Source organism: Myotis davidii, unplaced genomic scaffold (genome assembly GCF_000327345.1).
Source record: "Myotis davidii unplaced genomic scaffold, ASM32734v1 scaffold46, whole genome shotgun sequence".
Lineage (NCBI taxonomy): Eukaryota > Metazoa > Chordata > Mammalia > Chiroptera > Vespertilionidae > Myotis > Myotis davidii.
This window is the reverse complement of record NW_006383006.1, coordinates 3749353-3774645: the sequence shown is the minus strand read 5'-3', so window position 1 is coordinate 3774645 and position 25293 is coordinate 3749353. Positions and strand designations below refer to the sequence as shown.

Below are 25293 nucleotides of genomic sequence, written 5' to 3'. Positions count from 1 at the left end.
CCCGTCAAACAAGCCTTTTGAACTCTTCATTGACTTTTGTTCTAAGCATGTTTTACAGGCGTGAGAAAAATACTGATAAGACACCTCCTTAGGACATCTGCGGGACTGTCTCCTGGAAAGCAAAGTAACTTTTCAAGACAGCCCGCCCCGGTATCTGCTCAACTTCAACAGAAGCCTCCCTCCCTTCCTTGCAATAGCCACTGCTTAAAAGAGCAAGCAACCTTTGGTTCCCAGCCTTGTACTGACTAGCAATACTTGGCCCTTTGGCTCCTTTGAAGTAAAAAAATTTTCCTCTCTGCATCTCTTCTCCAAATTGCGAATTCTTTCACAGCCTCAGTCACTAGCCAAACCGCAACACAGCCTGTCAGACAAAAGATAAAATACTGCTACCCCTAAAAGCTACTCTAATCTAGTAAACCAACCTCATAAGAAAGAACAGTGTGTCAGAGTAGATTTGATTTAAATCAAATTTAAGTCATTTATCAGGAGATTATATAGTCCTCCTTCAACCCCAGTAAACTCAACTAGAGAAAGGTCCTTTTCTATCACTTCCCTGCTGTCTCAAACAGTGCCTGGCACATAAAAAGTTTTTCATAACTACTTACTAAATTATTAAAAGGGTAAAATCATCAAACCAAGTTTGCACTTCATGGAGAGAGCTATGCATAGAAATATACGTGGATGACTTAGATTTTTATCCTTGATCTTGAAATAGAGCTGCCTATGTTCTCTGAAATAAAGCCAGTTTCAGAAATAAAAGGAAGCTTTTCTTTAATGCACAATGGGATATTTTGGATTCAGTGGATTTTAAACTGGACAGACTGGTTTTGTTCCACATAACCCCTATTTCCTAATAAAGAATATCTCTGAGTTTCCTCTTGCAAAGATCCAAGTGGTAAAATACTCCTTTTGCAAACGAAAGATACACTATGCATATTCTTTCACAGCCAGTGATCTGACAAACCTACGTCATATGTTCAGTAAACATCCATCAGGTACACAAAAGCAAAATCGGTATTGTCTCTATAACTCAGAACAGATTAAAACACCATGCAGACAATCAACAAACCCAATTTGTCTAACTATACAGCTGACCCCTGAACAACATGGTCTGAACTGCATGGGTCCACTTACACATGCCTTTTTTTTCCCCCAATAAATACCCGTATTGCTTTCATCAGCAGTTAGGAATCCAGGGATGCAGAAGGCTGACTGTATGCATTGATTTATGCCATTTTATATAGGAGACTTGAGAATCCTTTGATTTTAGTATCTGTGGGGGTCCTGGAACCAATCTATCCCCCACAGATACTGAAGAACAACTTAAGTTTTGGGGGAGTCAAAAGTTATACATGGATTTTTTACTGTGTGGGGAATCGGAGCCCTTGACCCCCTCATTTATCAAGGGCCAACTGTATACAGGAAACACCAGGAAAACGAGAAAAGGAAGTTCACACAAGTAAATATTCTGAAGATTATTCAGTGAAAGGACCTTAGTTATACCACATATGTTAATGCCTAGACAGTGGACTATGAAATTTCAGAACTTATGTTGAGAATAAATCAACAGAGGTAGAAAATAGGTAATTTAAAAGTTTAAAGATCACTCAAAAACTCAAAACAAAAACTTCATGAAATGCAAAAACTCACATTTCAGGAAGATAGTGGTATTTTTGAAGAGGATCTTTCCAAAACTAAAATAATTTTTTCCCTGCAAAGATAAAGGAGAAAGGTAATTAGCATGAGAACAATTCCCAAGGCAGAAACTAAATAGTATAAAAACCTAAATTTATCAAATGTTCAAGCTCATTTTCTTAACAAACAAACAAAAAGGCAACCATAGCCTCCCTTATAGTAAAATTCCACGATATCCAAACTGCAGGATTTTGAAATTTGGTACTGACACGACCCTCCCCGCTGCGGCGCTCCTCAGGCTATGAGGCAGGTACTCTAGAAGGCTGCAAGAAATCCCAACCTAAATCGTCACAGGAGGTACTCCGTCTTCAGCTCATCCCCTTTACCCACTCATCACTGGCCAAAATAACCAATCATTTAAAAAAAAAAACTATTCTATGAGAAGATAGCCAGATGTAACTTATTTTAGTAACAAGTAAATACCTAGAATTGAGAACCTAAAGTTCTCCACCAAATGAACAAAAGCTATCGTGCTTGCCACATAAAAGTTCAAGTAGGTTTGGGGCATTTCAACCCGTGAGCGGAGCAGAATGCAACAAAAAGGCCGCGGTGGTTTCAGCCAGTGCTCACACTTTTCCGCATGTCCTGCCTGCATCTGATTGCTACCTGCTCACAGGACGATGGCTCTCATTCCAATGGAGTTTAAAAAGGGGGGAAGGGGACAGACAGAAAAGGTAAACCTACCGAGCTAATGGTCCACAAGCAAGACCAGCCTTACCATATCAAATTTTAGAATGCTATGTCTTCCACTTTAGCCGTTCTAGTATTAGGATACATTTTGCTAATGCCTAGGGTTCCTAATCACACGGCAACACTTAGAATAATCATCCTAAGGTTCCAATGGAATCATCCAACTTCGTGCATAGAATTATCCAGCAACAAAAACGTGTAGAGGGGCGGAAAGAAAGACGCCTGTTTACCTTTCCCTCTTCCCCAACCCGGGGTCCCTGAATTCTGGAAAACTTCACCTGGAAGAGAAACCACTCTAGCCCTGTACATCGCGGGCACCTGTCTCAGGCCAGGCACCCAAAGTTCTCTGACTTGGCTACGAAACCGCTCCCCGCTCCTCCCCGCTCCCGGCGTGGCCCCGACACTCCCGCTCATCCACCCACAGAAACTCGCAGCTTTGCGCTCCTGGGAGGTGGGTCCCAGCGAAGCAACCGCAAGGACGCTCCCGGCGATCCCACCCCTTTGGAAGCGGACTTTCGCAGAGCCTTCATGGACCCCTTGGGCCGCCGTAGCCCCACCCCTCGCTCCTCGGGGCTCCTTGGCTTCGGAACACTCACCGACGGTACTGGAATGTGCCACTTGGACCGGTCGGCAGCAGCGACGGGTACCGGCCCTGCGCCCAAAAACGACCATGGGGACGGCTGAGCCCCCAGAAGAAGAATGACGGGCAGCACCTGAAGCCACGCAGCCGCCGCCATCTTCACAGCCTTGGAGTGTCTACCGACAGCATTTCACCTCCTTCCGGCTCGTCCCGCCCTCTTCCGGCTCTGCTTGGGGAGGGGGGAGGGGGCGGGCCGGATCATCCGGGTCCTCGCGCCCTCGCGAGGTTCGTTAAGGTGGCGACGCAGCGGCCCCTCCCTCCTGACGTTGTCACCGCTTGGTGCGAGGCTTTGGGGGAACTGCGCAGGCGTCGCTCTGTCAGCCCCCTCCCCCCCCCAGTCACCTTGGTGAGTTCGGATGGTCTCCAAAAGCCGCCCCCGTCAGGCGGCTCTGCTCTCGCCCAGCCCTGCACAGGTTTGGGGACGAGGTCAACACCCCATGAGTGTTTGGCTCTCCTCCTCCTGTTCGCTCCTGCCCCTTATCCCGTCTAAGTCAAAGGACTTCGGGGCCAGAAGTCCGGGAAGCCACCGTCATCTGGCTGCCTGGTTAGGGTCTAGCCGTGCGTTATCGGTGTCTGGAGTTTTAATGACTGGAATTGGGCGGTGGTGCAGCATAAGCGATTCCTAAACTGGAGAGTATGATATATGTATAACCTCTTTTTAAAAGCCCCTTCTAGCCCTGAAAAGTGTGACGCTAAGTGCAGGGTCTGGGTGGAGAACATAAAGCCCCAGCAAAGACCTGGCCGGCACTTCCCGCTCAATGTAAGGCGGGGAGGGAGTGGGTCGGTTTTCTGTAAATGGCGCGACCGGCGCCGAGCTAGACCTGCAGAAGCCTCGCCGCAGTCAGGCAGGGCCGGCCATCTGGGTCCTTCCTGGCTCGTGCTCTGAACGTTTTCATCCGCTAGAACTCGGCATACACGCCCCCTCTGCTGCAAAGGCAGTTTCGGTTTCTGACGACAGCAGTTTCTCATCGGCCACTCATTCATTACCAAGAAAAAATTTGCCCAATAAAATAAGTCCCTAGAGAAACGCTCGGCGGGGCCTGGGAATTCCAGGAGGAAGGGTTGTCACTCCTTACGTATTTGGAGGGGACTCCCGTTTCCCAGACACTTGACGACGGGGAAGTGCTGGTGATGGTTTAGAACGAGAGCTGTCCTCGTTCCGAAAAGGTCGCCAGGGACTCGGACCGAGAGCCGGGAGCCTGTGAAGTGACTTGGGAACCATGGAAGTTTCCGAAAAAGAGGAAATCAGGTAAAGACCCAGCGGTCCTGCAGGGACTGACTCCATGGCCCTGGAAGGCCTGCAAGCAACGTTCTGGCTTTGACGTTTTTATTGTTTGATTGCGCTTCTTATCTGCATGCTTTGGTTTTTTTGTTTTGTTTTGTTTTGTTTTGGTTTTGGTTTTATTTTTGGCTTTTAAAGTAACATTTATTTTGTTAAAGTTAACATGTGCATATATAGGAAACTGAAAAACACAAGCAAAGAACTTAGCCATCCATAATCACAAGCAGTTTACAATCTGAGATGTCCTAAGTCCTGTGTATCTACACAACTAAGCTTTCATTTTTATCTAATTAAGATGGTACAGTTATGTATCATGCTTTCTCACACATCATGAATATTTACCATTTCAAAGTCCCAAAGCTATGAGTATTTTGATAAGCAAGAATACCCAACATCAACTCAATCCTTATCCGCATGCTTTGTATGTGTGCATTTACTCTTTGTCGGTTTTTTCTCACTTCCCCGGGAATTAGTTGATATTAATAGCTAGACCTTCATAAAATATTTTCAGGATGGTTAACAAACCTGGAAGAGTTGTGATCAGAATTCTAACCCATGAATTTCAAGCATGTTGCTTACAAAGTTCAGCTGTTCCCACCTCTTCCCATGTCATTCTTTAAAGCTGGAAACAGGAGGCTGCCAATTTCTTAATCTTTGCACACTTAATTAAAAGAAACAGTAACAAAGACTGAGGGTTTTGATTACTTCCATGATAAATCATTTTTTAGTATGGCCAAGTATGTCTGTCTGGACTTGTTTTCATATTTTGAAATTGGTGTTCAATCACAGCTTTAATCATCTCTGCAATGATGTTTCCCCCACTTTATACCTTGTAGTTGTTAATGGGCATATGTTAAATACATAATCTCAATTAGCAATATATATACATTTTGTTCATGTTCTAGTCCAGACCAGCTTTTCTGGAAAGTTGGTCTTAAAAAACACTGAAACCTAGATTGTCATCATCATCTTAAAAAGCTAAAGATTTTTCTTCTACACCTGTTTCCCTTCTTACTCTAGCACCTTGCACATAACTGTATTGTAGCATTGTCAGGTTGATTTGTGATTGTTGGTTAGGCTCTCACAGAAATCATGGACAGTCTTAGTATCTTCCTCAGAACCCAGCATTCAGTAAGAATATTGGAAAATATTTTGTGGAATAAGTAAATGGATGGATTGGTTTTTGTTTGATTTGGGTTTTTTGTTTGTTTTTGCTCCTTCAGATTTTATTGTTGTATTCATAGCCTTCACTAATTATTTTATAAGTTTAATTTATTGGGGTGATATCTGTTAAATTATATAGGTTTCAGGGGTACAGTTATATAATACATTAACTGTATATTGTCTTGTGTGTTCACAACCCCAAGCCAAGCCTCCTTCCATGACCATTTTTCACTCATTATTTTAAAAGAACCCTTCCTCATAAGTGACAGTGCTCTTTTTCTACTAGTTTCAGAGTAAACCCGAACGTCATGTTTTGTTCTTTACCACGGATGATGTCTAAAAGAATCCTGTCTATAGCACAGGTTATTGTGTTATGTGATGGCCATGACACAATTTTGCATTGCAGAGGTTTACTTCTCATGATCATACTATAGTTAGAGAGGTACAAATAATGGATTCACAAACCCTATATAAAATAACTGTCTTAAAAGTATCTGTTTATTTAGTGTTGAAGATGAAGCTGTGGATAAAAACATTTTCAAAAACTGCAGCAAGATTGCTTTCTACAGGTAAGGAGAGGAAATTAATTCCTTAGATCGAAATATTTCTGACATTATTTCAAAACTGATATTTAATAAATTTTGAGAACTGATAGGCTTTATAAGGAAAGAACCAATTAGGAAATTTGGTGATTAAGGAATTTATCCCAGACATTTGCCTTTAACTTTATATACCTACTGCTGTAGTATTTTTATCTTTATTGTTGCAAGTATTACAGATGACTACTGTAGTATTTAAATTTTCAGTAAATAGGTTATTTTAAAAGTCAGAGCATTTTTAAATGATGTTAAAACTTTGTCTTTTAATAGATAATACATTTACATGGTTCAAAAATCAAATAATATAAAAATATATATATTAGAAAATTATGTTCATTCCTGTTCCCTTACACCCAATTCAACATCATGTCCTTATAACCAGATTAATTTCTTATTTATCCTTCCAGTAATTTTTGTGACTGCATATCTTCTTATATCACCATCCTTCTTATACCAAGTAGTTTTCTATCTACTATTGTGTACCTCTTTTTTCCTGCTACATAGTTTATTCTGAAGAGCTTTGCATGAGTATATGGGGATTGTCCTCTCTTTTTACAGCTATATAGTATTCCATTTGGGTAAATGTACTATAATTTATTCAGTTTTTCTCATATTGGTAGACTTTGGGGCTATTTTGATATACTAGCTCTGCCACAATGAAAAGCTATGCATATGTCATTTCCTATACATGCAAGCGTATTTATAAGATAAATTTCCTGGAGTGGGATTACTGGGTCAAAGAGTAAATGTATTTGAAATTTTAGTTATTACCAGATATCCCTCCATAGGACTGTATCATTTTGTACTTCCACCATCACTATATAAGATTGCCTGTTTCCCCAGAGCCTTATTTGATCCTGAAATTGAAATCACCAAAAATTGTATCATATATTACAACTTTCTAATTTATTCACACTACTCTTGAGGAAGAAAATTCTATCGTTTTAATTTGAACAAGTACCTTAGAGGGAATTGTATAGTGAACTCCTGGTTACTTTGTTAAACCACTAGATTATGTTGATTTCTATGAGAAATTATTGAGTTTCTATTAAAGTATACATTTCATGGAAAGAGGGAGTGAAATTAATAAGCTAATAAAAGTCATCTATGAAAACTGCCCCACCTTCTCAGTAAAGGGGAAAAAGGACCATCTTTTAGTAGTGTTATGTTATAAACACTTTTATTAGTATTTTTCTTGTTACTACTAATTTTATTAGCACTCTAATAACAAAGTACTCCTGTTAGTACTTTATTGGAATACTATTACTGTCTGTGCCTAACTCACTTACTATCATAGTAAATTTTAATGACTTGTCCCTGGTAATATAGTCTATTGAATGTTGACAGTCACAAATAATTCTCAGGCATCTGTACACTTCACATCTGTAGGCGTCAGAAACAGCAGCTCTCCAAGAAGTCCACCTATCAGGCATTACTAGACTCAGTCACAACAGGCAAAGACAGCATCAGGTTCCAAATCATCAATGAAGCAACTAAGGTGAGATACAAGTATTTTCTACAAAGAATTATTTATTTCTACTTTTATTTGGGTTGAATGAAGTAAATTTCCACAAAGGCTAATTAAAACTATGTATGTTTTAAAAATAAACTTTGTTAGTGGAGTACTATAAACTTTTTCATATCTAACTAATATTACTTTAAAAGTAATGTGAATATCAAGAGTATAGGTTGCCTGTATATCAGATGGTTTCCTAGATGTTTTACAAATGTTATTTCCTCTTAAGTAGTCTTCATATTACATTTCAAAGGCTTATCATTATTATCCCCAATTTTCAGATAAGGAAATTGAAGTCTAAAAAGTCACTTGCTCAAAGTCATAGCTAGTAACCAGAATCTTTACTAGTCACAGCTTCTAACCAGGATTTTCACCTGCATCTGTGGACTTTATCAAGCAACCATGCTCTTTCTATCACTATTACACAACATACAGTTGACCATGCAGCCTGAGTATAGTACAGATTCAGTGAATGTCCAAACCTCAAATTGTGGGTAGGCAAGAGGAGCAAGGGACTGCAGTTGAAAAAGCTTAGCCACAAATGTCCTATCTCCTGAGCTGCTTCACTGGCAGATCACCTTAGTTATTATATACTGAAAAGATTAGAGCAGTATTATATTCTAAGTTCTTTTCCTCACCTGTCAAGTCACCAAACTACTTCAGATGGGCCATACAGATGGGCTTGTCATAGAAGAAGTGCTACGGGCTGGGCTAGGAAGTGTGACTATGCACAAATACCTGGTGCTCCCAACTTGACCCTCGTTTCCAGATCCTCTGCTATCTTTGAAAGGCATCCTAAGCTTCTAAGGCAGTGGTTCTCAACCTTCTGGCCCTTTAAATACAGTTCCTCATGTTGTGACCCAACCATAAAATTTATTTTCGTTGCTACTTCATAACTGTAATGTTGCTACTGTTATGAATCGTAATGTAAATATCTGATATGCAGGATGGTCTTAGGCGACCCCTGTGAAAGGGTCATTCGACTGCCATAGGTTGAGAACCGCTGTTCTAAGGCCTCCCAGACAATCTGGCTTAAGTGGTAACTCATACAACTGAAAGACATAGTTAAAACCATGTTGTCTAGGTCCCTAATTGGTTGGACAGTAACTCCACCTACTCACTAAAAAATACCAGTTCTGAGAAGCAGATGGAGACGAAATCCCCATTTCCACTGCAAAGCTGTGAGAGGTCTTCTGGCAACTATCATAGCTCTGGTTCTATAGTACCACACTGAGGAATCTTCTCTGAGAAGATAGAACAAAAACTACCCCGCAAAACCGGGTTCTCTGTAACATTTGTAAGGCCTTTAATTTAGGACCCCAACTTATTCTCAGATAGAAGGAGTAATTGCACAATGGGGAAGGCTACCTTCCTTATGAAGTGTTAAAGATTTTAGCTTATTTCATAGGTGTGGAATTTTCTAACATAGCTTTCTTTTTTTTTTCCTTTTTTAAATATATTTTTATTGATTTCAGAGAGGAAGGGAGAGGGAGAGAGAGATAGAAACATCAATGATGAGAGAGAATCGTGGATCAGCTGCCTCCTACACACTCCCTACTGGGGATCGAGCCTACAACCTGGGCATGTGCCGTGACTGCGAATGGAACTATGACCTCCTCCTGGTTCATAGGTAGACTCTCAACCACTGAACCATGCCAGTTGGTATGACATAGCTTTCTTGCCCGAATTCAAAGTAGAGACAGGAATCATATCAACAGTTCTGTGTTCTCTATCCCTGTTCCCTGTCCCCAACTTCTGTTTACTTGAGGATGTAGTTATGGTGGCAGTACACTTAGTTTATCTCTTTTAACTACACAGATGGATGGTTAGCCTTTCTCCAAAATTGAGTGCTGCTTCTTATACCACCCATTTTTTTCTGGAGGAATTTAGCCCCTTTGAGTTCTCAGCTCATTATATCCCTGAAGTTATAGATCCCCTACTGCTGATTGAAGTCTTCCAAACTGTACATCCTTTTGTAGCCTAATTTGATAGCTGTTCATGGGAAAACATGGGGAAGCACTAATTTCTTTCCTAGAGAGCCACCTGACATTTGTGTGTGGTCTAATTGCCTGACATCCAGCCAAACACCTGTATTCAGGGTCAGCAGAGGCAGTTGGCTCCAGGAGATGCAAGGAGTCCACAAGAGACCTTCCAGGAGGCATTAGGCCTCCTACCAAAAGTCAGGTATCTTTCCTGTCTCATTTTCCCCGTCATTGTTCATTTTCCTTCCTGTCCCCAATGTGTCTAACCCTAGAGAGTTGTAGATGCTATCCCTTTCGTCCTTGGGAGGCTTAGTATATTGAGCACCACCTGCACAATCCAGTGTCATGATGACACACACTGAGGCAAAGTAAATGAGGCAAAAGCACCCTGTATACCAGGGTGGGCCAAAATGAAAATTCTCAATACAGCTTGGTGCCCATGCAGTTAGTGGTAGATTCCCCACATACGGCCTTTTTCAGACTATAGATCACGTTCTCTCCACATAACTCTCTTTGGATCCTGAAAATGTGAGGGATAATGCTGTTCAGATCAGGTGCTAGTGCCAGAACCCACCAGATCTGGATGCCTTCAATGGAAAAGAAACCACAGTCCAGGAGGACCCACAGGATCTCAGCATATGACAGCACATGGCTCAGAAGGGTCAAACTGAGAAGCCCAACAAGCAAAGACAAGTTATCCAGATGTCAGCAACATGGCTCCCAAGACTGAGAACTTCGAGGACCCCTTGAAACAGACAGACCTCATTTTCAGGTATTGGAAATATCAGGGCTACCTAGGGAATCTACATACCCTACATACCTGATCTCATGCAAATGTATATGTTTTGTGAGGTCACCCTGAAATTCTGAGCTGAACTCCATTTTAATGAGATGACTGATAGGGATTTAACACCTTATGCCCTCTGTCAGTTTGATAGGGACAAAAAAGATCCAGACAGTAATCTCTAAAGTTGTCTGAGCCTTGTATCTCACTTACTGCATAGTCAAGGAGTCTCTGTTAGAGCTTGTTTCTGGGATGTGATTGGTGTTTTATGGTGATTTCACATTAGCCTATGGTGTGGGTGTAGTCTGGAGATTTAAAACAAGCTGCATACATCCACTTATTCAGAATAATAACTTTTTATTTGAGGTTCAGAGAAATAGAGCCCAAAGTGCAAGAGGATCCTATTAAGCTCACAGCTGTAGTTCTCAGATTTCACTGATGAGACAGATGCTGACAAAACCAGCACTCTTAGTGCCTGCCTCCCCAACACCTTTAAACTCTTAAAGCAGTAACCTTGTTAGCAAGATCTGTTGTTAATTTTTGAAATCCTTCTTCCCAATACCCAACCCCCAATCTGCCTTTTAATAAGCAACCAGGAAACAACCAGGCTTCATTCAACATTATCTTAAATCAGCTCAGGCTACCATAACAAAATACCATAGAGTGGATGTCTTAAAAGAAAAGACATCTATTTCTCACAGTTCTGGAGTCTGGGAAATCCAAAATCTAGGTGTCTGTTGAGGATTCTATCCCTGGCTTATAGATTGTCACCTTCTTGCTGTATATTTACAGCAAGGAGGGAGAGCTAACTTTCTGGTCTCTTCTTGTAAGGGCACTAATCCCATCATGACCCCACCCTTATGACTTTATCTAAGCCTTATCACCTCCCAAAGGCCCCATCTCCAAATACCATCACATTGAAGGTTAGAGCTTCAATACATGAATTTGGGGGGACACACAATTCAGTCATAGCAAACATGATGTTCCTGGGACACAGTAATCTATGTATATAAAAGGCTAATATGCAATGTGTCCCCACGGGAGTTTGACCGGGAGGCTAGTTCTATCAATCACTATGATGTGCACTGACCACCAGGGGGCAGCGCGGAATGAAGGAAGGCCCCAGCTGGCAGTCAGGGAAGGGAGGCCCCGGCCGGCAGCCAGAAGGCCCCGATCAACCCTGATTGCTGGCCAGGCCTAGGGCCCCTACCCATGCATGAATTTCATGCACCGGCCTCTAGTGTTACAATACAAGCTGAAATATTACCCTGTGTATTATCTCCAGGTCATGCTCTGGACATCTAGGCTTTGAAGAAGAAATGGTTACAGGTTCAAATGCATATATTTTCTCAGTAGGGTCCCAGTGTAGTATCTTGCCTATTTCTGATGACAGAATAATAAGGTAGATACTTGATAAAGAAGCTCACAGAAGAAAATCTAAAAAGAAAGGAATTATCAATAAAATGTTGACAGCTTTTTTAGAACTGTTTTTTGTTGTAGTGGTTTCAGTTTTTTACCTTCAGTGAACATTTGACCAGGATTGAAAAAGAGAGAAGACCTAGTCTTATGACATCAGAGCAGGGAAATTTATGCTGTCTTCTGAATCTAACTAAAAAGCTATATCTTGTCTTTTACCTACTTCATATTGCTAATTTTGATGCTTTCACATGACACATTTACTTTCTTTTGCAGCCTGTTTGCAAGTTTTCAACAGAGACAACTCTTCTAGCAGCTTCTCCAAGGATGAAGGGATATATCTGAGCACCTCCATGAAGTAACCCCTTGCCTCTTCATCTAAGCCTGATGAAAATAGGACTTTGCCTGACCAGCTACCTCCTCAGCAGATGAGGCACAACTACCACTTAACCAACACTGTTTCTGCAGAAATGGCCAGGAACAGGCAGCTAATTTGGAAACTGGCCAAACAATCAGAAGCACACCTGGCCAGGCTAATTGTACTTGGAGAATGGGCATTAGCCCAGCATGAACTTGCTAACATTTTCCATAGAGAATCGGTGCTTGCAATAAACCAACTGGCTGCAACTATGAAAGGGACAGTTGGTTCCCTACAGCAATTTAATTAAATCTTAGACCATTCTCTGCATCCCTGGAGGCCTTGATCAAGAGGTTATTGCTGAGAGAGGTTTTTGCTCACTCTTCTAGGCCTTTTAGGTTAACTGTTCCATACAGTACAGTAGAGAGACCTGGTGCCAGAGGAAAAACAAGAACTCTGTCCATTAGGAATAACGTGATGAAGTCGTAATTTCCCTTTTTAATACCCACTGCCATTTAAATGTGTGTTTTACAGGCATTTGTTAACTCAGTCACAGTCTCTAGTAGTTGTGATTCCCAGTTCTGGGTGAACAAAAAGTTTTTTGTTTTTTTAAAAATATATTTTAATTGATTTCAGAGAGGAAGGAAGAGGGAGAGATAGAAACATCAATGATGAGAGAGAATAATTGATTAGCTGCCTCCTGCATGCCCCCTACCGAGGAGCGAGCCTGCAACCCAGGCATGTGCCCTTCACCAGAATTAAACCTGGGAACCTTCAGTCCAAAGGCCGACACCCTATCCACTGAGCCAAACCAGCTAGGGCAAAAAAGTTTTGTTTTAATATAATTATGATCAAGCCACTAGAATACATAGTCAAGACTGTTTCTACTGCCATGATTTTTACAACCTGTCTGATATTTTTGCCCAGATGGCCAAAAAAACTAGACTTATGGATGACAGACCAGGTTTTGCATTGAATATGGGAGAAATCAAATAGAAAAAGGGAATTAATACTCGTTACCAAACTATGAGAGGTAAACCTCTGAATAAAGGTTTATGAAGAAAACAAATAGAGACTTTTACTAAAAGGAACCTCCAAAATACATTCCTTTCTCTGAGAATTTATCTCATCTTCTCTGTGTAGGTGGACATTTACACATCTTAAATTTTTTAAAGGTGTAAAGCCCATGCTGTCTCACCTCATTTAAAATGTTATATATTTCTTTACTTATTTTACATAAATCCATCTTGCTGCAATTTGAGTGTAACTGCTACTATTATCTAAGTATTAACACTAAATCTTAATTGAAGTGATCTAACTTAAATATGTTCTCTTAACATATTTTTCATTGTCATTTCCAATCACTAATAAGAGGAAGAGAATGGATAATTTATTTGTATATTATTGTTTAATAAATGTCCAGACAGGTCCCTAGAGAACAGGAATATCTAGAAATTCTTAATGTTTTAGATAGAATAAAACATTCATGTCCAGACTTTTTAAAAACTATATTTTTATTGATTTCAGAGAGGAAGGAAGAGGGAGGGAGGGAGGGAGAGAGAGAGAGAGAGAGAGAGAAATATCAACTCAGAGAGGAAGGGAGAGGGAGAGGGAGAGAGAGAAACATCAACAATGAGAGGGAATCATTGATCGGCTGCCTCCTGCACGCCCCACACTGGGGATTGAACCCACAACCCAGACATGTGCCCTGACCGAATCAAACCCAGGACCCTTCAATCCACAGGCCAATGCTCCATCCACTGAGCCAAACTGACTAGGGCCAGACTTCTTGACAGAGCAAGGTTTTGGTGAAAGAATTGGGCAATAACTGGCAGTTAAGAAGCCCAGGGAAGTGGTTCATAAACTCTCACCCACAGAGCCGTGAGGCTTCCTTCCATGGAGGTGTCTCACACTCCATGCAGAGAGGGGCGGGGGCTTAAAGGTCGGGTTGTGAGCTACTCCCCGCTATCTTCAACCTAAATAGTTTTTCTTATTGAACTTCTGAGCGTCCACTGCTGTTTAAAAAAAAAAAATTTAAGCCACTAAAAACAGCATAGGAGCAAATGTATACTAAGGAAATTATGTGCTTGGAACATGAAGCTATGTTGGTGGTAAACGATAAGAATGACTCTAGATATTGGCCTTAAAAAGAGTTACCTAATTGGAAAAATTGGCTTGCTTAATTAAGTTAAAAAGACAACAAAATGGGCTTTGTAAGTTTGGTTGCATAAGGTTATTGTGTAAAAGCAGGGTTATTGCTACCTCCTCTCATATAATTCGGATTCTTCTCTAGGATGCAGCTTCAAGAACAAAACATACAGACCAGTCTTTGGTTTTAAAAAAACAATTTTTTAAAAGCAATTTCACTAAAATAGTAGGATCTCTGAGTGCATAAATTAGACACAATTTGTTAATCATATATAGACAGACAACCCATGTACCCTCTGCTTAACATTTTTTTTTTTCCCCATCTTTGCCTCCCAAAGTCCCTGAAGGCCCTGCTCAAGTCCATCTTCCTCCGGAGAGATTTCCCAGAACCCCTCTCCTTAGAATCATCATTAATATCCCCCTTATTTGTTCTCCCACAGCACATTCCTTGTCCTTCTAGCTCGGCATAAAATGCTTTATGTTTACTATGTATGTTTTGTCTCTAAATTACCATCTTCCTAAGAGTACAGCCTCTTTTTTGCAACAAACAGCGCATCACGGTATTAGATAACAAATAAATGTTAGTTGAATTGAATTTGGGAGGGCAATAGAAATATATGTCTAATTTGGGTAAGAATGTGTAATCTAAAAGGATTTTAGCTTTATGTTTGGATACGTTTTCAAATTTAGAATTCTGACAGCACATTAATTCAAATATATAAAAGAACTTTAAACACCTAATCAATAATTACAGTATGATGGAGGTCGGGGGAAGAGGGTATATTGGTCAAAGACTACAGACTTTCAGCTCTAAGGTGAATAACTTCTAGAGATCTAATGTACAGTATAGTGATTATAGTTAATAATACTCTATTATATACTTGAAAGTTTCTAAAAGTAGATCTTAAATGTTCTCACCACAAAAAGATGATAATTATGAGACATGATGCAATGTTAACTAAGGCTATGGTGGTAATCATTTTGCAGTATATAAGTGTATCAGCACATTGTACACATTGAACTTATACAATGTGATATACCAACTAGAGGCCCGGTGCATGAAATTTGGGCACAGGTAGGGTCCGTAGGCCTGGCCAGCGATCAGGGCAGATTGGGGCCTTCAGCTGCCGGCTGGGGCCTTCTTTCTGGCTGCTGGGCCAGGGCCTCCCTTCCCTGGCTGCTGGCCAGGGCCTTCCTTCATTCTGTGCCGCCCCTTGGTGATCAGCGCACATCATAGTGAGGGATCAAACTCCCAGCCGAACTCCCAAGGGGACAATTTGCATATTAGGTGTATATATATATATATATATATATTCTATTCTAATCTATTCTATTCTATTCTATGGCTTGTTACTCTTCATCTTTCATTCAGCTGGAATCCAGTTACTCTAGTTTTAACATCAAACTCTTATTCTCTAGACATCTATAGTTTGTGAGAGATACAGTGGTCATATGTCCCAATTTTGCAAGAGCAGTTTCAGTTTATATGTGTAATCCAGTGTAATAATTAATAGAGACCATAGTCTAATAATTTATAGTCTAATAATTTATACTCTTAAAGGTCCTGGTCCAGACAATTATGTTTTCCTAGCCATACAACACATAGAAGGTGTTTCTTGTCTCCCACAGGTATAGCCAAGCAAGTACATACATAGATTGGGAAGCTTTATTTCTTCATGATTCCCATTTTTCTCCAGTTTGCTTGGCCTGTAATAATTTAAATGTAGTTTTCTAATAATTGTCATTTGACTGTAGAACTGATCATCACTGGGTTAACCTATGGAGATTAATCTCATATGTCTGTGCCCAGGTTCCTCTTTTGGCTGAAGTTTTTGGTATAGAGGGAAATATTTTCAGGCTTAAAATCAATGAAGAAACTCCGCTGAAGCCCAGGTATGAAGTCCCAGATGTCATCACAAGCAAACCAAGTACTGTAAGGTAAGCCAAGGATCAAAATATCTTGAGTACGCCCTCACTGGGTTATTTTATCATACTTTGAGTAGTAGATTTTGTGTACACCTCATAGTTTGTCTATTCAAATCCACAATCACTTGCAGAGTTAGTTTCCATTTTGTAAATTATCCATTCTGTTTTCTCATCTACCATTTGACTCATCAACACTTATTAAAGGATAGAGCCAGAGCTTTTGATCCCTTCTTTCCTCACAAAACAAACAGTTGATCTGCCAGACTTTTGGGAGCAAATAGAAGAAGAGCTATTTCATTTACTCACCCTGATTATCACAGGGCTCCAGAGATCTAATACACTAGCCAAACTCCCATGCTTACAGTTAGATTGACTCACTTTTAATTAAGGGTAGTCTTAGAAGTGTAACATCTAATTGACTTAGAGCAGAGATTAATTAACAATCAGTCTCTAGGTGAAATAAAATCTTTGGGGATTAAATCATTTTCATATAACTGCAGAATATCACTTCTCAGCACACTTTCCAGTGATATCTCAACTTGGTTCTCTGCCTGTTGACTTCTGTTATTTTTCCATATTATTCCCCTAAAGGAATATAAGATTATGCCAGATGCTTTAATTCTCACTACATTATCATAGGTTATGTAGATTATTTTTCCATGAAAAATAATTTTTATTATTTCAATAAAAATAAAAGGTCAGTAGGTTGTAAGGAGAAATTAATTCAGTTATGATAGAACCATCATAAATTTAAAATACGTCTATTCATTAAGCCACTACTATATGCCAATATTTAGGAAATGGGAATTAAAAAGAAACTGTTCTCAAGACTTTGCAGTTTGGCAAATGATTGTATATGTAAGACACACACACACACACACACACACACACACACCTCCACATGGCCATACTACATTATGTTTTACTATCCTAAAGGAATCATTTTACTAGTAGATCATTTAACATTTTTATATCTGTGTTCATAAGTAAAATTGGTCTGTAGTTTTCTTGTGTGTATATTCTTTTTTAATTTATTGGGGTGACATTGACATTATTGGGGTTAATAAGATTATATGGGTTTCAAGTGTACAATTCTATGATACATCATCTGTATATTTCACTGTGTGCCCACCACCCAAAGTCAAATCTTCTATCACCATGTATTTGACTCCCTTAATCCTTACTACCCTTTTTCCCCTTCCCTCTGGAAACCACCATATTGTTGTCTGTGGTGATAAGTTTTTGTTTATCTTGTTTGTCTACTTGTAACTTTCTGTTTTATATTCCACATGAATGAAATCATTATTTTGCTTAGCTTGATATTCTCAAGATCCATCCATGCTGTCACAAATGGCAGTATTTCATCTTTTCTTACGGCTGAGTAGTATTCCATTGTATATATGTACTCTATCTTCTTTATCTAATCATCTACCAAAGGACACTTCAGTGTTTTCATGTCTTGGCCATCATGAATAGCGCTTCAGTGAACATAGGTTGCATATATTTTTTTGAATAAGTATTTTCAAATTTTTTGGGTAGACCCAGAAGAGGGGTTTTTGGGTCATATGGTAACTATATTCTTAATTTTTTGAAGACCGTCCATGCTGTTTTCCATAGTGACCCTTAGTTTACATTCCCACTGCAGTGAATGAGGGTTCCTTTTTCTTCATAACCCCTCCAACACTTATTATTTATCTTGTTGATAATAAACAATCTAACAGTTGTGAGGTGATATTCATTGTAGTTTTGATTTGCACTTTCCTAATAGCAAGTAAAGTTAAGCATCTTTTCATATGTCTGTTGACCATTAATTTGTATGTTGTCTTCTTGGGAGAAGTGTTTGTTCAGTCCTCTGTCCATTTTTTAATTAGTTTGGGTATTAAGTTGTATGAGTTCTTTATATATTTTTTATATTAACTCCTTGTCAAAGTGGTAGTTTTCTTTTTCTATGCTGTCTTTGCTCTGTTTGGGGGTCAGGGTGATTCCAGCTTTATGTAGTAAATATGGTATATTGGTTCTGCTTCTATTCTAGTCATTTGTAGAAAGCCTTTGGCTATTGCAGTAACTAGAGAGCTAAAAACTACATCACTCCATTTCCCAGATTCCCATGTAGCTAGTTTCAGATGTCAGGCAGGTTCCATCAATCAGATGCATTTACAGGTATTTTGATTTCAGAACTGAGTTTCCCATTTTGCTGGTATGGATTTGAAAGATATAGAATGGCTCTAAAGCTACACTGGTTAATGCAGTGGTTTCCTGATCTCTGGATTGCAGCTAAGTGGCATGATCCTGGAGCCCAACCAGTTGCCACCGTGACTTCTGATTACCCAACTTCCTGATTCTAGCTGAGATGGAAGTTCCATTGGCCATATAGTTATGTAGTATTAGAGACCCAGTGCACAAAATTTGTGCACGGGTAGGGTCCCTAGGCCTGACAGGTGATCAGGGCCGATTGGGGCCTTCCTTCCCCCAGCTGCCAGCTGGCAGCCAGGGCCTTCCTTCATTCCACACCACCCCCTGGTGGTCAGCACACAACATAGCGGGCGGTCAAACTCCCAAAGGGAGTATAGGCCAAGGTCAGCCACTGCCGATATCTGCCTGGGGCTACCCAGCATGAGCTACAAAGCAATCTGCACATGGTTGCTACTTGTTCTGAGATGCGCAGGAGAGGCCAAGTTGTGAACCAAGGCTGGCTGCCACTATTGCAAGCCTGAGGCCACTTGGAGAGAGGTACAGGGTATGCTGAGGCTGGATGCTGCTTGTTTGAGAATTTTTAGGAAAGTCTGAAGCATGAGCCAAGACAGGTCTTTCATGTGGAAAAGCCACTGGAAACACCTTGGCTGGACCTGCAAGTTGGTGTGATGGAGTCTCAGGGAATCACCAGGTCAGGAAGAACAGTGATAGCCAGGTTGATGGAAACTTAGATATAGCCCCTGCCTGCCAACTCTCTGGTGGAAATTCTTAGAAGAGGAACAATAACCTCCACCAGCACTTCTGTCTGGGAGAAAGCTGCCTCTCCAACTCTCACCCTGATGCCAGACACTTCAGTTCCCCTCTATATGACCCTGGTGCCTTTCAAACTACAGCCCCAGTGCTGGAACTCAGGGTGAGTCTGAGTAAGTCTGTGTTCTGGATCTTTAAGAAGAACTACCTGGGACTCCAGAAGCTCTCGGTCTCACTCAGCCACAATCCTGGCTGGTTCTTACAATCAGAAATTATGGGGACTTCTCTTCCTGGCACTGGAACCCTGAGCTCGGGAGCCTAGTCTGGGACTGGAACCACTCACTCCTCAGGGAGGACCTCTGCAGCCAAGATATCCCTCCTGATTTTTGTCCACCACATGTGGGTGTGGGATCAGCACATTCCACATCTCCATCCCTCCCACCAGTCTCTATGTGGCTTCTTCTTTATATCCTTAGCTGTAGGACTCCATTCAGCTTGATTTCAGGTGGCTCTGAGTATTAGTTGTTCTGTAGTTGTATTTTTTATGTCATGGGAGTATGCAAGTACTACGTTTATCATGACTGGATCTATTTATTCTTGCTTTTATTATTTTTACATTACAGATGAGGAAACTGTGAAGTAGAAAGATTAACTTGTCCAAAGTTATATACCTATTGCATGGAGCTATCTTCAATCCAGGCTCTCTGACACCAAAGCCCATGCTCTCAGTTATGGCTCTCCATTGCCTTATCTAAGCTATGTCACATAAATATTGATTTACTAATTAATGAATTTGAACTGAGAAATATGTTGAGCCATATAAACCTACAATAATTTGTTTTTCTATTCCTGCTTTGTTTTCTAGGCTGACTTCATCCTCAGTAGATACAAGCAATCTCATATTGGCAGATGAAAAAGGAGATCTAAAGTGTCATATCACGGCTAACCCATTCAAAGTAGACTTGGTGTCTAAAGAAGAGGTTGTGATGAGCATAAACTCCCTGGGCCAATTGTATTTTGAGCATCTGCAGATTCCTTTCGAGCAAAGGTATTTTTGCACATTACTTGACACATAAAGAATTTAAGAAAACCTGATTGTGAATACCAGTTGCCTAAATCTATAATATATCAACACAGAAAATTGGTTTGCCTTATTTTATGGAATATTGTTCTGAAAATTTTCATCTTTCACCTGTGCAGGTGAATGCAGGTTTAATGATAAGAATGATTCCCATACTTTTGCAAGCATAACACTCTTAACACATCCTGCGTAATGGCATTCTCAACCCTCTGCACCCTCTTAAAAAAGCACTCTGTTGACTTGATAAATATTAATATGAACTAATCAGAATTTCACTTTATTCCTTTACCCTAGACTTATCTATGAGAAATATAAAGACACATGATTAAAAGTAAAGAGATGGAAAAAGATGTATCATGCTAACACTAATCAAAATAAAGTGAAAGTAGTTATATTAATTTCAGAAAGATTAGACTTCAAAACAAGAAAGTTATGCCCTAGCCCAGTGGTTGGCAAACTCATTAGTCAACAGAGCCAAATGTCAACAGTACAATGATTGAAATTTCTTTTGAGAGCCAAATTTGTTAAACTTAAACTATATAGGTAGGTACATTGTTATTAACTTAATTAGGGTACTCCTAAGGCTTAGAAAGAGCCACACTCAAGCGGCCAAAGAGCCACATGTGGCTCGCGAGCCGCAGTTTGCTGACCACAGCCCTAGCCAGTTTAGCTCAGTGGATAGATTGTCAGCTTGTGGACTGAAGGGTCCCAAGTTTGATTCCTGTCAGGGACACATGCCCAGGTTGCAGGCTCAATCCCCAATAGGGGATGTGCAGGAGGCAGCCAATCAGTGATTCTCTCTCATCATTGATGTTTTTCTCTCTCTCCCTCTTCCTTCCTCTCTGAAATCAATAAAAATATATTTTAAAAAAAAAGGACAAGGAAAGTTAGCAGGGATTAAGAAGAGCATTATGTAATGATAAAAGGGGTCAATTCTTTGAGAAAACATAACAGTCCTTAGTGTGTATGTGCCTAACAACAAAACATCAGAATACATAAGGCAAAACTGATAGAACTGCAAGAAGAAATAGACAAATCCACTGTTATAATTAGACATTTAACACCCTTATATCAGAAATGGATAGATCCAACAGAGAGAAAATCAGTATGAACATAGTTGAATTCAACACGAAAATCAATCAACTGGATATAATTGGCATCTATAGATTTCCTTATTCAACAACAGTAGAATATACATTCTTCTCAAGCTCACATGGAACATTTTTACTAAGATAGACCATATTTTGAGTCATGAAATACACCTTAAAAATTTTAAAAGAATATCAATCATACCATGCTCTCAGATCACAATGGAATTAACCAGACATAAATAGCAGAAATATGGAAAATTCCAAAATACTTGGAGATTAAATAACACACTTTTAAATAACACATAAGCCAAAGAAGAAACCTCTAAAAAAATTAAAATTTTTTTGAACTAAATGAAAATACAACTTATTAAAAATTGTGGCATGTAGAAAAAGCAGTGCTTAGAGGAAATTTTTAACATTGAATGAATATATTAGAAGAGAAAAGATACATCTGATTAGGATTTAATAACCAAAACTTATTAAAAACATACAACTCAACACCAAAAAAACACATAAAAGCAATCCAATTAAAAAATGGGCAAAGGACCTGAATAGACACTTCAAATTAGTGTTTCAGGCTTCTTAGGATGTATTCCCAGAAGTGGAATAGCTGGGTCATAAGGCAGTTCCATTTTTAATTTTTTTGAGGTAACTCCATACTGTTTTGCTGCACCAATTTGCATTCTCACTAATAGTGTATGAGGGTTCCTTTTTTCTGCATCCTCAGAAATGTTTGTTGTTTGTTGATTTATTGATGATAGCCATTCTGACAGGTATACAGTGATATCTCATTGTGGTTTTCATTTGCATGTCTCAGATGATTACTGATGTTGAGCATCTTTTCATATGTCTCTTGGCCATCTGTATGTTCTCTTTGGAGAAGTGTCTAATTTGAAAGAATATATGCACCCCTTGGTTCATTGCAGCATCCTATCTAATAAAGAGGGAATATGCTAATTGACCCTCATGCTGTCGCAAAGATGGTGGCACCCACAGCCAATAAGGAGGGGATATGCTAATTGACTGCCACACCCTCAAAGATGGTGACAGCCACAAGATGGCAGTGCCCAGTCCCCTCAGCCCTGCCAGGGCGCCTACCTCCAGAGTCCCCCAGTCCACTCAGCCCCCTAGCCACCCAGGGTCGGCCTGAGGCGCAGGCAAGCTTTGGCTGTCAACTTCCCAGCTGCCCAGGGCCAGCCTGAGGTGCAAGCAAGCCTCGGATGGTGGCTGCTTAGCTTCCCAGGGCCGCCCAAGGCTCAGATAACCAGGGCTGGCCGAGGCTTGCACTGCCGGCAGTGGCAGCAGCAGAGGTGTGATGGGGCATCACCTTCTCCTGATTGTTGGGTCGCCTCCTGCCCCTGAGGGCTCCCGGACTGTGAGAGGGGGCAAGATGGGCGGGCCTCTTGTTATTTATAATAGCCAATATATAGAAGCAGCCCAAGTGCCCATCAGAAGGTAGACTGGATTTTTTTTTTAAAGCTGTGGAATATTTACACAATGGAATACAATTCAGCCATAAAAAAGGAAGTCTTACCTTTTGCAACAGCATGGTTGGACCTGGAGAGTATTGTGCTAAGTGAAACAAACCAGTCAGAGAAAGACAAATGTCATATGATTTCACTCATGTGCAGGATCTAATTAATAAAATAAACTAACAAAATAGAAACATTCAGATATAGAGAACAAACTTACAGCTATCAAAGAGGAAGGAGTTGTGGGGCTGAGTGAAAAAGGTGAAGGCATTAAGCAAAAAACAAACAAACCCACCTCATAGACAGACAATAGTATGGTGACTACCAGAAGAAAAGAGGAGTTGGGGGCAGTAGAAGATAAAAGGGGAATAAATGGAGATGGAAGGAGCCTTGACTTGGAGTGGTGAACACACAATACACTCTACAGATGATGTATTATAGAACTATACATCTGAAACCTATATAATTTTATTAACCAATGTAACCCCAATGCATTCAATATAAATAAAATATATAAATCAGTAAACTAAGCTTCCACTTTAGGAAATTAGAAAAATAAGAGCTTATTAAATACAAATAACTAGAAGCAAAAATAATATTAAAAATTAGAGCAGAAATCAATGAAATTGAAAAGGAAATCAAAAGAGAACATCAACAAAACCAAAAGTGTTTCTTTAAAAAGATAAATGATACCCTAGCCAGTTTGGCTCGGTGGATAGAGTTTCAAAAGTTGGAAATGAAAATCTTTATAATTGAACAAAATTCCATCAGTCTTGCCATGTGTTAAACAATTTTATTTGTATTACAACAGAGCTACCAGAGAAAAGGAGAATGAATCAATCGACACCTCTCAGGTAATATAGATTGAGCAATTTGTCTTTTTTTTATTATTATTTTAATCATCATCATTATTGTATAGAACAGTGGTTCTCAACTTTGGCTGCACATTAGAATCACCTGGGAATCTTTTTAAAAATCCTCATTTCTGGGCCTCATCCTATGGAAATTCTTCTTTTTTGTTACTAATGTTGTGGCCTCACCCCATAACAAAGAAACAGAATTTCCGGAGGATGAGGCCCAGAAATCAGGGTTTTAAAAAGATTCCCAGGAGATTCTAATGTGCAGCCAAGGTTGAGAACCACTGGTGTAGAATATAATGTGTCCTGTTCTTTCCTTCTACAGATGGACATTTGATAAATTCTCTGTAAATGTAATCATCTGTCTCTGTTACTCATTATATCTTCTCATTGATTCTTTCATTCATTTGTTCATGTATTTATTAATTTATAAAACAGGTAATTCCTGAGTGCCAGCCACAAAATAATGCTAGGCAAAGGGAGTCAGCAGTGAATAAAGCAAATCCTGTGTCTTTATGAAACTTAGAATCTATTTGGAAAGACAGGCACTAAATAATTACAGGTATGAAGAGTGTTACTGTTATGGGCTCACTCAGCGAGATAGACCACCAACTCAGAATTTAAATTTAAGAGCCTTTATTAAGCTGGCCAGCTGACTACAGTTACAGCACCCTGCCGAAGCAGAGGCTGAACTGCAGTGACGACCACAGGAGTTACATTTTATTATTAAATTTTGTGGATGCCCAGAGAAAAATGTGTCTTTCAAATTCTGGGCCCCCCAATATGGAGGAAACTCTCTTTATTTATACTTTTTCCAGTCCTGTGTTTCCCAAATTTGGAATGAGACTTCCGGGCCTTCTGAGAAAGAAGGCCTGTGTGCTGGGAAGGGGCCATGAGACCATATCTCAAGGCCTGGCCTGATGTCAGTACCTTCCTATCTATGTGTTTTAAGAATAGACAGCACAGCATGACCCGTCTGGCCAAAGCGCCAGATATGCAGCCCAGCACATTACAAAAGGGTGCTTTAGGAGACTACAACAAGAAACTTGACCAGGATGAGGGTCAGGAAAGACCTCCTGAAGGAAATGATGTTAAAGCTGAAATTGATGCATGCAGATACAGTAGCTAGTTTTTTTAAAAAAAAAAAAAGTGGAAAAGCACATTCCAAATAGAAGGAATTGCATTTTCAAAAATCTTAGGTACAAAGGAGCACATTTGAAATACATACATACATACATACATACACAAACATAACTTTTAGCAAGAGAAAAGAGCAAAGGAAAGGGTGCTGTGTCACTAGGCTAGAGAAACGGGCAGGGCAATTCTGCTGAGACTCTTATAATAATTCTTTTTTTTCTCATTAAACTTTGTTTTAATGGGTCTTAAAATTCTGTGACAGATTTTTGGTCAAATTGTTTCCATTAAAAAGTACTGATTTTAAAAACTACCTCCTCCTTCACCCCCACCCCCACCCCCGTCACACACACACACACAAATGGTCCACAAAACAGTCTCCTTTTCTTCTGAAGGTTTGACGATGCATTGTAATCATTAACCGGTCTTTACCATTAAACTTAATTGGCCAGTTGAGACAAACAGTTCTGAGGCGTTCTTCCACCACTGATTGAGACGGGGTGGCAGGTGGTGGG

General features: G+C 40.0%; 2 protein-coding genes across 12 annotated transcripts in view; one reads left to right on the top strand and one right to left on the bottom strand.

Annotated features, from left to right (window-relative positions):
* The window catches only part of TMEM87A (transmembrane protein 87A), a 47795-nt gene extending 44515 nt beyond the window's left edge, over nucleotides 1-3280 (bottom strand). For 4 of the 8 annotated variants that reach the window (XR_001512190.1, XM_006778057.2, XM_015557549.1 and 1 more), the window contains exons 1-2: nucleotides 2982-3202; nucleotides 1651-1711 (exon numbers count right to left, since the gene is read on the bottom strand). Coding sequence is in view for 7 of the 8 variants with exons in the window: in XM_006778057.2 (XP_006778120.1) it covers nucleotides 1651-1711; nucleotides 2982-3122 (202 nt within the window). In the remaining variant the exon portion in view is untranslated. Of the gene's footprint in view, nucleotides 1-1650; nucleotides 1712-2981 lie in introns of all 8 variants that reach the window. The other 4 variants (XM_006778058.2, XM_006778062.2, XM_006778061.2 and 1 more) reach the window with 4 other exon arrangements.
* Nucleotides 3281-3341: 61 nt separating this feature from the next.
* GANC (glucosidase, alpha; neutral C) overlaps nucleotides 3342-25293 on the top strand; it is a 69412-nt gene continuing 47460 nt past the window's right edge. For 2 of the 4 annotated variants that reach the window (XM_006778054.2, XM_015557546.1), the window contains exons 1-6: nucleotides 3345-4274; nucleotides 5978-6040; nucleotides 7460-7568; nucleotides 16085-16212; nucleotides 20009-20191; nucleotides 23599-23641. In XM_006778054.2, coding sequence (XP_006778117.1) covers nucleotides 4246-4274; nucleotides 5978-6040; nucleotides 7460-7568; nucleotides 16085-16212; nucleotides 20009-20191; nucleotides 23599-23641 — 555 coding nt within the window. In that variant the 5' untranslated portion in view covers nucleotides 3345-4245. Of the gene's footprint in view, nucleotides 4275-5977; nucleotides 6041-7434; nucleotides 7569-16084; nucleotides 16213-20008; nucleotides 20192-23598; nucleotides 23642-25293 lie in introns of all 4 variants that reach the window. The other 2 variants (XM_015557545.1, XM_015557547.1) reach the window with 2 other exon arrangements.